At 56.0% G+C, this 15,465-nt stretch overlaps 2 protein-coding genes across 3 annotated transcripts; one reads left to right on the top strand and one right to left on the bottom strand.

The window, feature by feature from the left end:
• Positions 1 to 1,887: 1,887 nt before the first annotated feature.
• On the top strand, positions 1,888 to 9,156 carry LOC105469379 (thymidine kinase 1). 2 transcript variants are annotated; one of them, XM_071081729.1, is made up of 4 exons: positions 1,888 to 2,566; positions 7,627 to 7,716; positions 8,077 to 8,196; positions 8,302 to 9,156. In XM_071081729.1, exons 1-4 carry the CDS (start codon positions 2,468 to 2,470, stop codon positions 8,491 to 8,493), a joined length of 501 nt encoding a protein of 166 aa, XP_070937830.1. In that variant the 5' UTR covers positions 1,888 to 2,467; the 3' UTR covers positions 8,494 to 9,156. The 2 variants fall into 2 exon arrangements, with proteins under 2 accessions (XP_070937830.1, XP_070937832.1); XM_071081731.1 differs by having other exon boundaries at positions 1,897 to 2,404.
• Positions 9,157 to 10,561: 1,405 nt separating this feature from the next.
• LOC105469238 (synaptogyrin 2) lies at positions 10,562 to 15,437 on the bottom strand. Its single transcript, XM_011720052.2, has 4 exons — positions 15,281 to 15,437; positions 12,227 to 12,464; positions 11,637 to 11,776; positions 10,562 to 11,539 (listed from the first exon to the last, which is right to left on the bottom strand). The coding sequence occupies exons 1-4, from the start codon at positions 15,377 to 15,379 to the stop codon at positions 11,342 to 11,344; spliced, it is 675 nt and encodes a 224-aa protein (XP_011718354.1). The 5' UTR covers positions 15,380 to 15,437; the 3' UTR covers positions 10,562 to 11,341.
• Positions 15,438 to 15,465: the final 28 nt, after the last annotated feature.

The raw sequence follows: 15,465 nt of genomic DNA, 5'->3' as shown, positions 1-15,465 counted from the left end.
TTGCTTGTTTCTTATACGTTTATTTTCTTGTTGTTGAAGTACGTTTTTTAGTAGTTTTTGCAGCCAGGATGTATAGATGGAAAGCTGCCAGGCTTTGTATGGAAATCTTTCTTTTGTCCTCTAGTTTAAGCTGGGCAGCAAGGGATAGGTTGATTTTGTGTAGGTTTTTTTTTTTTTTTTTTGAGACGGAGTCTTACTCTGTCACCCAGGCTGGAGTGCAATGGCACGATCTCAGCTCACTGCAACCTCTGCCTCCTGGATTCAAGCGATTCTCCCACCTCAGCCTCCCAAGTAGCTGGGATTACAGGCACCCACCATCGTGTGTGGCTAATTTTTGTAGAGATGATGGTTCACCATGTTGGCCAGGCTGGTCTTGAACTCCTGACCTCAGGTGATCCACCCGCCTTGGCTTCCCAAAGTGTTGTGATTACGGGTGTGAGCCACCACGCCCAGCCTTTTTTTTGAGATGGAGTGTCTTGCTCTGTTGCCCTGGTTGGAGTGTATTGACATGATCTTAGCTCACAGCAATGTCCGCCTTCTGGGTTCAAGCAATTATCCTGCCTCAGCCTCCTGAGTAGCTGGGATCACAGGTGCGCACCACCATGCCCAGCTCATTTTTGTATTTTTAGTAGAGATGGGGTTTCACCCTGTTGGCCAGGCTGGTCTGGAACTCCTGACCTCGGGTGATCCACCTGCCTCGGCCTCCCAAATTGCTGGGATTACGGGCGTGAGCCACCACGCCCAGCCTTGATCTTGTTGCTTTGAAGAGTGGCAGCGCTGGTCGTTGTGTTTTTGCTCAGGGGAAGGCTGCCATCTCTCTAATGTTACCTCTGGTCAGGTATTCTATCTGTTCTCTCAGCACAATGAGTCTAGGGTAAGCTTTGTTTTCGTTTATCCTGCTTTATAGCTGGTGTGCCTTTTCATTTCTGGGGAAGGAATGAAGCCATTATCACTTCAGGGCTTTCTCTCCTCATCCCTCTCTGAGATGTTCTGGGTTCCATCTTCCAAAGTGTGTTTTGTTTCAATGACTATTTTTATATCTGCTGCTCTAATTCATCATCCTCCGTTTTGACAAGTTACTGTTGGGTTATTTTTAGATTTACGCTGTTCCTTCCGTTATGTTTCTGAAAATTTTTTCTTAGACTTTTCCAGATTTTTCTGTTTCCTCAGGAACACATTCTGCAGTTGAGTTTCTGGGTTATTTTCTGTTATCTTAGTTTTTCTTTCTCTGCTTTGGAGTTTTTTATTTTTGTTAGTTTATCACAAATGAATGAAACCGAAACTGTCTCCAAGGGGCTCAGCAGACTTGACCTCTTAGGTACTTTTAGGGTTGCCTCAAAGTACACGATGTGGTGGTTTGATATAAACATAACAGGAATTTATTTCTCACTCACAGACCCCTACGTGGTTCCAAGCCGGTTGACGGGGAGGCCGCCACGAGGCGGCTTAGGTCGCCCTGGCCGGCTATATACAGACACGGAAGGGGAGAGGCATGCCCCATGGTGTGAGGCTTTCATGGGCCAGGCCAGAAGCTGCAAATGTCACCTCTGCTGATCTTTCAAAGACTAGAACCTGGGCACAGGGCCACCTATACGTTTAGTATACGTAGTCCAGTTCTCTTTTTGTTTGTTTTTGAAACAGAGTCTCACTCTGTGGCCCAGGCTGGAGTGCAGTGGCGCAATCTCAGCTCACTGCAACCTCCATCTCCCAGGTTCCAGTGATTCTCCCGCCTCAGCCTCCCGAGTAGCTGGGATTACAGGCTCCTGCCACCATGCCCGGCTAATATTTTGTATTTTTAGTAGAGACGGGGTTTCGCCATGTTGACCAGGGTGGTCTCGAACTCCTGACCTCAGGTGATCCTCCTGCCTCAGCCTCCCCAAGTGCTGGGATTACAGGTATGAGCCACCGTGCCTGGCCACACTTAGTCTAGTTCTATACCCTGGACTGTACATTTAGTCTAGTTCTCTACCCTGGAGGAAGAATACATGAGTTTGTTGGTGAGTGCTTCGAGATCTCTAGCCACCTTGCCTCCCAACACAGAGCCAGGCTGCTCCGGCTGGAATACCCTGCCCGGACATCACAGGCCTGTACCCCCTGCAGGCCAGTCCTGCCTTCCTGGTTCTGTTCTTGCCCAACATTCTGTATGAGTCACAGCTACAAATTCCATTCCCATGGGGAGGCTGACGGGCCCTTCCCCTGAGCGGGGCATCTGCCCTGTGGAGTTGAGGGACTCACTCCAGGCTGCCAGTGTCCGCTCTGGGTTCCCAACCACCCAGCAGCTGGCATCTCCCTGCCTGGGTGTGCCCATTCCGTTTCTGACCTTCAGAGGTGCGCCTCTGAGCACCCCCCTGCGTACATGGAGACGTTGTTGCTGCCCCGTGGTTGAGGGACTCCAGACGAGAAAGTGAGCCCAGGCTGGGAACAGGGCTGCAGCTGTTCTCTTTTGTTGTCAAACCGTGGCCTCGGAATGCATCCACGGATTTTGCATCAGCTTTGGGGACATGGCCCTCTCAAAACAAGGAAGCTTCAGCTTTGGCAAGGCTCTCCCTCCTTCAGACCTGCCGCTGTGAGTGGTTCAGTAGCTCTGTTCTCCTGGCTCTGGGTAAACCTTGTTGACAGAGGCTGACCCAGACCTTCCAGGCACAAACCTTTCCCTTCTCCTTCCTCCTTCCTTCACATCCAAATGCCCCGAGTCAGAAGCCAGCGTATTAAGTCCTGTCCCCTGTTCAGTCTGGGGGAGGGATTTCTCCGTCTACTTCCTCCCTGGCCAGCAAGTAAAACTTGAGTTCATTCAGTGCGTATTTATTACACCCTATCCAGACATCAGCATTCTGCCCTGGCCTCTGTGTGCCCTTGTTCTCTTCAAGAAGTTCAGGGTCACCAGCCTGACCAACATGGAGAAATCCTGTCTCTACTAAAAATACAAAAATTAGCTGGGCGTGGTGGCGCATGCCTGTAATCCCAGCTACTCGGGAGGCTGAGGCAGGAGAACCGCTTGAACCCGGGAGGTGGAGGTTGCAGTGAGCAGAGATTGCGCCACTGCACTGCAGCCTGGGCAGCAACAAGAGCAAAACTCTGTCTCAAAAAAAAAAAAAAGGGAAGTTCAGGGTCTTCCCATTGCAAGCAGTTCTAGATGGAGGAGAGGGGTCCCCAGCACGGGACCCAGCAGAAGGACTGTCCTTCGTTCCTTCATCGTCTACCTGGACAGTGGCTGAAGCCCGGCCTAACCTGCCTTGTTCTTGTTTTCTGGGTCAGCAGGGAAAGCCTCTCCCAGAGCAGCCACCGTGCCGTCCTGAGGAAGGCCCTGGGTCAGAAGCTCCTGTGCTTCTTTGAACCCCGGGAGAGACGCAGAGGTGCCCACACTGCTTTGTAGAAACTGTTGGCATCCAAGAGAGATTCACCTGGAAAACCTGAAGCTACTGGCTGGGGGTGCTGTGCTTCAGATGCTGGTGGTGGGTGGGAACCCTGGCCCCCATGCCACCCCCACGTGCTCATCAACAGCTGCACAGTGTGTGGCGGGCTCGCAGGGTTGCTTCGCAATAGTAGGAGCTCTGATTTATTTTTTTTAACTTTTTTTCTGGCTGGGCACGGTGGCTCACGCCTGTAATCCCAGCACTTTGGGAGGCCGAGGCGGGTGGATCACTTGAGGTCAGGAGTTCCAGACCAGCCTGGCCAACATGGTGAAACCCCATCTCTACTAAAAATACAAAAATTAGCCAGGCGTGGTGGCGCCCACCTGTAATTCCAGCTACTTGGGAGGCAGAGGCACGAGAATTGCTTGAACCTGGGAGGCAGAGGTTGCAGTGAGCCAAGATCATGCTACTGCATTCCAGCCTGGATGACAGAGTATGACTCTGTCTCAAAAAAAAAAAAACCTTCTTGTGTTTTCTGTTCTACTACACAAGTAACACAGGTTGAGTATGCCTTATCCTAAATGCCTGGGACCAGAAGTGTTTCGGATTTCAGGTTTTGGAATATTTGCATGTTCATAATATAATGAGACCTTGGGAATGAGCCCCAAGTGTAAACACAAAATCCATTTATGTTTTATAGACATCTTATGCACATAGCCTGAGAGTAATTTTATGTATTTTGTCATTTGGGCGTGAGCCACAGTTTTGACAGTGACCTGTCCCATGAGGTCAGGTGTGGAATTTTCTACTTGTGGTGGGTGCTTGAAAAGTTTCAGATTTTGGAGCCCTTCGGGTTAGAGATGTGCAACCTATAATAAGTTTAATCTGGCCGGGCGCAGTGGCTCACACCTGTAATCCCAGCACTTTGGGAGGCCAAGGCGGGCAGATCACAAGGTCAGGAGATCCAGACCATCCAGGCTAACACAGTGAAACCCCGTCTCTACTAAAAGTACAAAAAATTAGCCAGGTGTGGTGGTGGGCTCCTGTGGTCCCAGCTACTCTGGAGGCTGAGGCAGGAGAATGGCATGAACCCGGGAGGCGAAGCTTGCAGTGAGCCAAGATGGCGCCACTGCACTCCAGCCTGGGCGACAGAGTGAGACTCCGTCTCAAAAAAAGCAAGTTCGTAATTCATATAAGTTACCACAGCCCAAGTCTCCTAAGCCAGAGACCACTAAGAACACCCCTTGAGTTGAACAACTCTGGTTTGTTTATTTATTTAGAGACAGGCTCTCTATGTTGCTCAGGCTCAACTGCAATGGCGTGATCTCAGCTCACTGCAACTTCCGCCTCCTGGGTTCAAGCAATTCTTGTGCCTCAGCCTCTCAAGTAGCTGGGATTACAGGCATGCGTTGCCACACCCAGCTAATTTTTGTATTTTTAGTAGAGACGGGATTTTGCCATGTTGGCCAGGCTGGTCTCGAACTCCTGACCTCAGGTGATATGCCCGCCTCGGCCTCCCAAAGTGCTGGGATTACAGGTGTGAGCTACTGCACCCGGCCAGAGTTTTATTTCACATGTACTCTTTATTTCCTGGGACTGCCATAGCACAGTACCACAGGCTGGGAAAGGGAGCAACAGAGACATCCTCTCAACTTCGGAGGCTGGATGTCCAAGATCAAGGTGTTGGCAGGGCTGGTTCCTTCTCAGGGCTGCAAGGGAGGGACTGTTCCTTGCTTGTAGGTGGCGTCTTCTCCTTGTCTTCACGTTGTTCTCCTGTGTGTGTCTGTGTCCAGGTTTCCCTTTTTAAACTTTTTGTTTGTTTTTATTTTTTGAGACAGAGTATCACTCTGTCACCCAGGCTAGAGTGCAGTGGCAGGATCTTGGCTCACTGCAGCCTTCACCTCCTGGGTTCAAGCAATTCTGCCTCAGCCTCCTGAGTAGCTAGGATTACAGGCATGTGCCCCCAGGCCCACCTCATTTTTGTATTTTTAGCAGAGACGGGATTTAATCCTTGGCCAGGCTGGTCTCGAACTTCTGACCTCAGGTGATCTATCCACCTTGGCCTCCCAAAGTGCTGGGATTACAGTTATGAGCCACTGTGATTTCCCTTTTTATAAGGACACTAGTCATTGGATTAGAACCTACCCCGATCACTCCACTTTGTAAGACCTTATCTCCAAATGAGGTCACATTCACAGATATTCTGGGTTAGGACATCAGCATATGAATTTGGCGGGGTGGGGGACACAATTCAAACCATAACGTCCCCTAAACACAAGGCACAAAACCACCAACAGCAACAGCATGACTGCCAGGGCCCACTTTGAAACGTCCCAAACAACTCGGATACCTCCATCTTTATCTCCAAGGCCGCTGGTTGCCCAGGGACCTCTGCTGGGGTTAGGGTTTAATGCTTACCTGGGAGAGGGGTGGCGTCTGCACTGGAGGAGGACGCCACCGGGGGAGGAAGTGCCAGGTGGAGGGGGGGCTGAGGACCTTCCTCCGTCCTGAAACCCTGAGGTGGGAGAGTCTGGGGTCTGCCTTCCACCCTCATGTGGAGGGTTAAGGAGCAAGGTTCTCAACTCAGGAGGTTCTTCCCCTCTCGATTCCCACCCAGGGGACATTTCACAACAACTAGAAACAATTTTGTCACAACTGGGGGGTGGGAGGCATGCTCCTGGCGTCTATCTAATGGGTGGGGGCAAGGGACGCAGCTAACACCCTACAGTGCACAGGACACAGCGAGATCCAGCCTCAAATGGCAGCGATGGCAGCGTCAGCCCTCCAGGGGGCGAGCCCCTGGTGCAGGAGGTGTGCTGGCCCACAGCTCCTTGCAGGCTGGGAGCTGCATTTTTGTGACATGTGATGAGTCCTCAGAGAAAAAGAGGGAATGAGTGCATGGCGGGGAGGGGCCCCGGCATGCTGGAGTCTCTGGATTTCCTTCTCCAGAGGCCCCTGCGGTCAGCTGAGCACAATCAGTCACGTAGGGCTTCGCTTGGATCCAACTGGAATTTTTCAAGCCACCCCTTAGTCCTTGCCTTGCTAAGCCCTCATGTCCCAATAACCTCGAACCTCAGTACCTGGCTGAGAAAGCCTGAGTGGCCCCGAGAGAGAGAGACCCTGCACCCAAGGACAAGGACATCCCCACTTCACCCAACCCAGAGGCCAGTCGACATATGAACTCAACCAGCTAAGAGTGATATGATTGATTGATGAGAATCACCTAAGCACTTGCCAGAGTTTGAGCTTCTCCCTGGGCCAAAGTGAAGTTTAATTTACGCAGTAAATGTGCTCTGTGCAGGCCTGATACTTAGAAGGCTGTGCTGTGTCATCCTGCTCTGTAAATGGCCAGTAGGACCCCTGCCCCTTCTCAAAGCACATTACCTGTTTAAAAAGGGGGAGGCAAGAGCACAAAATACCCACCTATTCACCAAAGAGCCTGTATATAACTTAGGATCTTCCATCGTTAAACAACAGGACCTGGCTGGGTATGGCGTCTCATGCCTGTAATCCCTGCACTTTGGGAAGCCGAGGAGGGCGGATCACGAGGTCAGGAGTTTGAGACCAGCCTGACCAACATGGTGAAACCCTGTCTCTACTAAAAATACAAAAATCAGCTGGGCATGGTAGCATTCCCCTGTAATCCCAGCTACTCGGGAGGCGGAGGCAGGAGAATCGCTTGAACTCGGGAGGCGGAGGTTGCAGTGAGTCGAGATCACACCACTGCCCTCCAGCCTGGGTGAAAGAGTGAAACTCATCTCAAAACAAAACAAAACAGAACCTTCCTTGCTCTTAGTGAAGAGGAAACAGGTTCAGAGACGTTAATTCATTGCCAAGGTCACACAGATAATGGGTCCAACGAAGAGCAGTGTCCGAGCTCAAAGCAGCAGGCCTTTGGCCGCTGCAGTGTTAAACAGCATAGCTTGTGTGGAAGTCCGATGCTGAGTCCTGGGGACCTGGACTTGGAGCGGAAGCTGGCTGCAGGGGGAAGGGGCTGCACAGTTGTGGATACGCCTGTCATCTGCTGGGAGGGCACACAGAGGGACACAGTCCCCCGGGCTGTGGAGGGGGAAAGGGCTGCGCAGTTGTGGATATGCCTGTTATTGCTGGGAGGGCACACAGAGGGACACAGTCCCCCGGGCTGTGGAGCCTCATGGGAGAGTTGCTCCAGGCCAAAGGGCCGGAGTTGTCAGATGTGGCAGCATCTTCGCTGGGGATCCAGGGAGCTGCTGCTGGGGTGGAAGCTCACGCTTTCTCCACCTGCCCTTTCCAGTTCCCTGACATCGTGGAGTTCTGCGAGGCCATGGCCAACGCTGGGAAGACTGTAATTGTGGCTGCACTGGATGGGACGTTCCAGAGGAAGGTAAGGCGTCTGATCCAGGTCTGGAGCTGGGATCCAGGAGGGGAAGGGGCTTCTGGGGGGGTACACAGACACCAGCTCTGGGTGACCAGGGCTCAGCCACCACAAGGGTATGGCCGAGCTGCTCAGACCAGGCCTTGTCTGAGCCCAGGGACTCCGTGGTCTGTGCAGACTGGTTCCATCTGTCTGGCAGGTGCTTTGAATCAGCAGAGGGACAGAGCTGGGCATGGTGCTCTGGGGGTTGGGGGAAGGACTCCGGGCAGAGAGAACTCCTGGCTTTAGTGCTTGTGAATCAGAGGGTTTAAAAGAAAAACCCGCCTGGTGAGGTGGCTGAGCGCCTGCTGTCCTTCCCTGGGAGCACAGCCATTCGGGACCATCCTCAACCTGGTGCCGCTGGCCGAGAGCGTGGTGAAGCTGACGGCGGTGTGCATGGAGTGCTTCCGGGAAGCCGCCTATACCAAGAGGCTCGGCACAGAGAAGGAGGTAGCTCCACCTGCCTTCCCTGCCTTCTCTGCGGGCCGGCGGGGTGGGGGTGTGGCTCTGCCTCCTTCCTGTCCTGGCCCTTCACCTGTCCTCTGTCCCTGCCAGGTCGAGGTGATTGGGGGAGCAGACAAGTACCACTCCGTGTGTCGGCTCTGCTACTTCAAGAAGGCCTCAGGCCAGCCTGCCGGGCCGGACAACAAAGAGAACTGCCCAGTGCCAGGAAAGCCAGGGGAGGCCGTGGCTGCCAGGAAGCTCTTTGCCCCACAGCAGATTCTACAATGCAGCCCCGCCAACTGAGAGGCCTGCGAGGGCCGCCCGCTCCCTTCCTGCCGCTGCTGCCCAGCAGACACTGCCCCACGTGCTGCCTGGCCACTCCAGGAGGAAGCTGGGAGGCGTGGAGGGTGACCACACCTTGGCCTTCTGGGAAGTCTTTGTGTGGCTGCCCCACCTGCCACATACTCCCTCCTCTCCTACCCACTGGCCTGCTTAAAGCTTCCCTCTCGGCTGCTGGGACGATCACCCAGGCTGGAGCTGGCCCCGCTTGGTGGCCTGGGATCTGGCACACTCTCCCTCCTTTGGGTGAGGGACAGGGCCACACGCTGTTGACATAAGCCTGCTTCTTCCTCTCTGCGGCTTTCACCGCTGAGTTTCTGTTCTTCCTGGGAAGCTGCACCAGCACCTTTGAGCCTTGGGCCACACTGAGGCTTAGGCCCTTCCTGGGACCGGCTCCTGCCCTCCCCTGAGGATGGCCTGGACTCACGCCCTCTTGCTTCCTTTTGGGCTCAAAGCCCTTCTTACCTCTGTTGATGGTTTCCACAGGAACAACAGCATCTTTCACCAAGATGGGTGGCACCAACCTTGCTGGGACTTGGATCCCAGGGGCTTACCTCTTCAAGTGGGGAGACAGGGCAGGGTCCATGCCTCTGCTATAGTGTATGAAATTAACTAATTCAAAATTCACTGATTGGTGGATGCACATTTCTCTTTAACCTGGGTTTCCCTGGGTCTCATGGACAGCTTCAGCTTGATTTGGGTGGGGATTTTCTTCCAGATCTTTTTGTTTTCTTTTGAGACAGGGTCTCACTCTGTTGCCCAGGCTGGAGTGCAGTGGTGCAATCCCTGCTCACTGCAGCCTCTGCTTCCCCAGTTCAAGTGATTCTCCCCCATTAGCCTCCCAAGTAGCCGGTATTACAGGCATGCACCACCACACCTCGCTAATTTTTGTATTTTTAGTAGAGATGATGAGGTTTCACCATGTTGGCCAGGCTGGTCTTGAACTCCCGGCCTCAAGTGATCCACCTGCCTCGGCCTCCCAAAGTGCTGGGATTACAGGCGTGAGGCACTGTGCCTGGCCCCCAGATCTTTTTGTAGTAACACTGATGTCTTAACCACAACCCTTTAACTGAGAAATGGTCATGGGGCGTGTCCTAAGAGGAACATCATCTGCTTCCTGTCTGGGCCAGAGTCAGGACAAAAACGGTGTGCAGAGGAGCCTGGGGCCCACTTGGAAGGATGAGGCACTGTCCTGTCGCTGGGCCTGCAAGGTCAGGTTTTGTTTGTGAAACAAACTCTCGGTAATTCAGGAGTCAAGACATCTCCCAGCTGTGCCTCAGAGATGGGCTGTTGGCAGCTCACTTGGGGGCAAGCATCACTGGGGTAAGGTGTGGACTTGGTGCTGTGCCTGAGTGTGCCCTGCGCAGACAGGGTCACCGCTCCCAGGGCCTCCCCAGCCTCCCTCTCCCCTTCGCTAGTGATGTCCCAAGCCAAAGCCATTGGGTGAGGCTGGGAGCAGCACCCTGTTAGTTTGTACTGGGGATTTTTAAACAATAGGGACTTGCCGATGACAGCTCCGTCACTGCTCAAAAGAGGAAGCCAGGAGTTGCTTCAGGGCCCTGACCTCTTCCAGAGATGGGCCTAATCTCCAAGGGGTGGGCTGGATGGCCAAGGCCATTCCCTGCTGTGTCCCAGGAAGGCTCCAGAGGTGCTGACCCTGGAGTAAGGTAGAAACCTGGTCTTAGCCATGGCACCCCTCATTCAGTGCTGGGAAAGGTTACCGGGAAGGGGCGTTCACCGGCAACTCCCAGGTACCCCCACCCCAACTCTAGGAAGGGAGCAGCAGGACCCTGGCACTGCAGGCCAGAAAAATCTTGTTTACAGGCTGAGCACAGTTACTATTTTAAGATGATGAAAGGCTTGTGCGGAATGCGACCCCAGATAGAGGGAAGGGGGCCAGCCAGGCAGGCTGGAGGGGGCGGACTGCCACTGCCTTGTTCAAAATACAAGTTCCATAAAGCCAGCCCCTAAGGGTGTACCCAGAGGGGAGTCTTCCTCCAACCCCTAGGCTGTGGCTCAACCAATGACTGGAGACTGACTGAGAAAACATTTATTCTGTCTCCAAACAGCATCCCAGGGCTGGGTATCTCCCCCAAGGCTTTATAATACATTCAGCACAGACAGTCTGGGAGCCATGGAGCACCCCTGCCCTCCCCATGCTTCCTAAGTAACAACTGCAGAATATTTACATAAAGCTGGGTGTTGTCAGGCAAAGCCCTTCCCTGCTGCCAGGGGTGGGAGCAAGGAGGAAGTGCCGTGAGCACCAGCCCGCCCTCACGCCATGGGAGGCAGCCCAGAGGCCACCGGCATAGGGTGGCAGCCCCCAGATCATACAGCAGTGGGCACAGCGGAAGCAAACCTGAGTGAGGACACAAGAGCCTGATCCAGCTCCGCTGCATAGGGCAGGTGTGATGGCCCCCACGAGTCTTTGGCAGAGAACGCAGATAACAGCGGCTCCCACAGCCTGACCCAGGCCAGGGGAAGCTGAGGCACTTGTCAGCAGCACATGGGTGCCTGCTGGCTTCTAGCCACTCCAGGCGGGGCTGGGGTCGTTAAAAGCAAGGAAAAACACTAGCTAAAAACCCTTTCCTAAAAGTGCCCTGGAGGAGTGAGAGGCTGACTGAAGCCCTCCGGGCACAGGCACTGTGTGGCTCTGCCAGCCCCCGCTAGGCTGGGAGGCTCTTCAGCTGTGTGTCAGCTACACAGGGTAGAACAGGCGAAAGACGGGGGCTGGCAGTTTCAGGAGGCTCATGGGAAAGTCCAGGGCAGAGGGGAGGGCCCTCTCTGTCCCCCTTCCCACCCTAACTGCTACTCAGTACACAGGGGGCGGCTGGTAGCCCTCGGTGGTCTCCGCATTCTGGGTGAAGGGAGGCTGTTGGTAGTTGTCCACAGATGCACCTGGGTAGGAGGCATAGGCAGTGTTGGGGTCCGGGGTGGGGTCGACGTAGTTCTGGATGAAGTCATCCACGCCAGCCTTGTAGCGCTGGTAGGCCAGGGAGGCCAGCACACCCTGCAGGGAGGGCACAGAGGGGTACAGGTGGGTGGGGGACCCCACCTTCTACCACCCTTTACCCAAGACCCCAAGAACCGGCCCCTGGCCGTCCTACCCAGGAGAAGATGGAAAAGAAGCTGAAGGTGATGGCTGCCCTCGCAGAGTCGGCCCCCACCAGCACGTCCTTCGGGTCGGTGGCCGCCCACTGGTTGGTGAGGAAGCAGAAACCAACAAACCACAGGAAGGTCCAGAGAGCTGGGGGAGGACGGGTGGGGTGTCAGTTCCATGGAAAGGGAGGGCCTTTCCAGGACTCTGGGAGGGGACAGGGCAGGTAGGGCAGGGCCTAGGCAGGGACCTCCCGGGAGCCTCCACGATATGGAGGGGAGGACTCGGAAGCCGGGCTGGGATCCGCCTTGGCATGGTGGGTCCCAGCAGACAACCTAGGGGACAAACGGCAGAGGCAAAGCCCATCTGCTCGGGTGTGCTGGGGGTCCACTCAGCTTCTAGCTACCCCAGGCAGGGCTGGGGCCATTCAAGCAAGGAGAAACGCTAGCTGAAAACCCTTTCCTAAAAGTGCCCTGGAGGAGTGAGCTGCTCCCTGCCCTCCCAGAGAGGCCGAGGCCCCCCAGCTGCGGAACCCCAGAGCTAATGCGTCCCCTTCCTAGTCACCTCCCAAGATCAAATGGAGGTGCCACAGGCAGATACCTGAGAAGAGCAGGTCACCAATGACCAGGTACTTGCGGTCAGTGGCGTTGCTGATCTGGGGGAAATATGCGTCGATCACCAAGAAGAAGGCCGAGGCCAGGAAGGCCAGCACCCCGATGGCACTGCCATAGCGGCAGGCATCCTCATTGTGGTTGAATACGCAGTACATCTGCTTAGACTTGTGGGTGTTGCTGTAGCCCTCGCCATAGATGCAGGAGAACACGATCAAGGCGAAGACCTGCCGGGAGAGGAGGACCTGGTAGGGCTGGCGGCCGCCTGAGGGGCACACACAGCGGGGACCCCAGTGGGGTGTACAGACGCAGGCCTCTCCCACCACTGCTGCCCCTTTTGGGTTTTTGTTGTTGTTTTTTGAGATGGAGTCTTGCTCTTGTTGCCCAGGCTGGAGTGCAGTGGTACGATCTGGGCTCACTGCATTTTCTGCCTCCTGGGTTCAAGCAATTCTGCCTCAGCCTCCCTAGTAGCTGGGATTACAGGTGCCCTCCACCACACCTGCTAATTTTTGTATTTTTATTATTTTATTTTATTTTATTTTATTTTTGAGACGGAGTCTCGCTCTGTCGCCCAGGCTGGAGTGCAGTGGTGCGATCTCAGCTCACTGCAAGCTCTGCCTCCCGGGTTCACGCCATTCTCCTGCCTCAGCCTCCCAAGTAGCTGGGACTACAGGCACCCGCCACCACGCCCAGCTAATTTTTTTTTTTTTTTTTGGTATTTTAGTAGAGACGGGGTTTCACCGTGTTAGCCAGGATGGTCTCGATCTCCTGACCTCGTGATCCACCCGTCTCGGCCTCCCAAAGTGCTGGGATTACAGGCTTGAGCCACCACGCCTGGCCAGATTTTTGTATTTTTAGTAGAGATAGGGTTTCACCATATTGGCCAGGCTGGTCTGGAACTCCAGACTTCAGGTGATCAGCCCTCCTCAGCCTCCCAAAGTGCTGGGATTATAGGCATGAGCCACCTCGCCTGGCCTGTTGTCCCCTTTTGGAGGCTGGCATGTTAGCCCCTCCAAACTTTGTGGAGGTGAGCTGATGAGCAAAGTGCTTCCTGGTGCACCCCAGGATTAGAATCTGCAGGCACCAGGGGGCCTGCCCCTGGGAATCCTGGACTGAGGAGGGGTGGGGAATGGGCAGGGACCTCCTAGGTAGGGGCTGCTCCTGCCCCAGCTGCCTGCCTGCAGGAATCATTCTGTTTAGGTACCTGATGGATGAAAGGCCGTCCTTCCACCTCCAGCCCAACCACACCTTGAAAGAGGTTTAAACAAGACAGGCGGCCGGGCGCGGTGGCTCAAGCCTGTAATCCCAGTACTTTGGGAGGCCGAGACGGGTGGATCACTAGGTCAGAAGATCGAGACCATCCTGGCTAACACGGTGAAACCCCGTCTCTACTAAAAAATACAAAAAACTAGCCGGGCGAGGTGGCGGGCGCCTGTAGTCCCAGCTACTCAGGAGGCTGAGGCAGGAGAATGGCCCGAACCCGGGAGGCGGAGCTTGCAGTGAGCTGAGATCCGGCCACTGCACTCCAGCCTGGGCGACAGAGCGAGACTCCGTCTCAAAAAAACAAAAAACAAAAAACAAGAGAGGCCACCAAGTCACAGAGTCTCACCCAGTCCCCGTCACCTTCAGCCCAAGTCACTTCTACAGCGCCCAGCCTCTGCCTGAACACCTTGGTGAAGGCGGACAGGCCCTCTTGGGAAGGCCATTCCGGCGACCCCGTGTCTTCACCTCCTGGAACCCCCTCTAACCCCTGCCTGGTTGAGCCTGGCCAGCTTTCTCCAGACAAGGACTTCCAGCCTCTGTGGCATCCTGGTCCCTCCCAGTCTGTCTCCCAACCCGCAAAGGGCCCTGCATGCACAGGGCACTACAAGGGGCCTAACTCAGGCCTGTGGATACAGCTTTGAACTCAGACCCCTGGAGGACCCAGGGTGGGTGTAGGGGGGCTCCAGCCCCTTGGGAAGAGCCCCATGCCACCTCCCTAAACTTCAAGGCCACCACCCATGCTTGCTCCACCTCAGCAGATGTGGGATAGGTCTCTGGGCATAAGGCTCCCTCTGGGATGGTCCCAGGCCTCTCCCTTGCCAGTCCTGCCGTGCCCTCCCAGGGAGCTCCCTACAGGGCTCTGGAGCTGGCAGTCACAGGCCCCGCCCCCAGCTAGAAATGAAGCCGGACCTCCGGGATGATGGGAGCAGGGTGCCCATCCAGGACTCCTGGCACTGTCATCCCGATCCACTGGGCACCTGATTCTTGGACACAGCCCAGGACAGAGGTGGTCAGACCCCACAGCCTGGCTGGGAGCACGTGTGGGCGCCCTGGGGAACCTCAGAAGCTCCAGGCGGTCAGACCCCACAGCCTGACTGGGAGCGGCTGTGGGCGCCCTGAGGGACCTCAGAAGGCATGGTCTGGGCACAGCAGGTCCACCTCTGCCTGCCCCCTCATGACACCCCCTCCAGCTTTCGGGGCTGGCTGTCCAAGAACAGGCCCCCTCAACACACAAAACCTGGTTTTGGAGGTATTGCCCAGCTTATTGAGAGGGGGTACATCCTGGGGTCCCTCAACTTCGGATGGGAAGGCGGACCCGTGGCCTGCCCCGAGTGGGAAGGAGACCCTGTTTCATGGCGTTGGGTTGCCCCCCGCCCCCTCCCTTATCCCACGTGGTTTGGGAAAGCCCAGTCCCGGTGAACTCCACAAGCTGGGAGTCGCGGCGGCGTGCGGGCCACCTGTTCGGGAGCTGCCCCCAAACTCCTCCCACTGCCAGCGAGGCAGGGGCCCGCTCCCTGCGGAGCCTCGGGACACCCCGCGTCGGGGCGCGGGGCTGGGGGTGGGGTGGGGTGGATGGCGGGACCGGGACTGGGAGGAAACAGTGGGACAGACTGTGGAGGGCGGGAAGGCGGGGCCCGGGACGCTGGAGGCCGGCCCCGCTCGCCGCCAGGCCCCGGACGCGGCCGCCGCCACCTGTCGCGCTCGTGGGCCAGGGGCCCCGCCGGGCCTGGCGGCATGGGGGGGTCCCCGGAGTGCCCCGGCCCGCCCTCCCCGGGCTCACCAAGCACACGGCGCGCGCCACCACCTGCGGCTGCGTCAGGAAGCGCCGCAGGTCGAAGGAGCCGCCTGCCTTGGCCGCGCCGTAGGCCCCGCTCTCCATGTCGCCGTCGCCGTCGCCGCCGCCGCCGCCACCGCCGCCGCCGCCGCCGCGGAACGCTGAGGAACCTGCCCGGCGCCCCGCCCCGC

Source organism: Macaca nemestrina, chromosome 17 (genome assembly GCF_043159975.1).
Source record: "Macaca nemestrina isolate mMacNem1 chromosome 17, mMacNem.hap1, whole genome shotgun sequence".
NCBI lineage: Eukaryota > Metazoa > Chordata > Mammalia > Primates > Cercopithecidae > Macaca > Macaca nemestrina.
This window is presented reverse-complemented; position numbering and strand designations above follow the sequence as displayed.

Bases quoted from the DNA above. Each gene is read 5' to 3' on its own strand.
- LOC105469379 (XM_071081729.1), top strand. From the start codon at position 2,468: ATGCATCCACGGATTTTGCATCAGCTTTGGGGACATGGCCCTCTCAAA. The intron at 7,717-8,076 runs GTAAGGCGTCTG...CTGGGAGCACAG, and splicing joins ATGGGACGTTCCAGAGGAAG to CCATTCGGGACCATCCTCAA. The intron at 8,197-8,301 runs GTAGCTCCACCT...TGTCCCTGCCAG, and splicing joins GGCTCGGCACAGAGAAGGAG to GTCGAGGTGATTGGGGGAGC.
- LOC105469238 (XM_011720052.2), bottom strand. From the start codon at position 15,379: ATGGAGAGCGGGGCCTACGGCGCGGCCAAGGCAGGCGGCTCCTTCGAC. The intron at 12,465-15,280 runs GTGAGCCCGGGG...CTCTCCCGGCAG, and splicing joins TGGCGCGCGCCGTGTGCTTG to GTCTTCGCCTTGATCGTGTT. The intron at 11,540-11,636 runs GTAGGACGGCCA...CCCTCCCTGCAG, and splicing joins TCTTTTCCATCTTCTCCTGG to GGTGTGCTGGCCTCCCTGGC.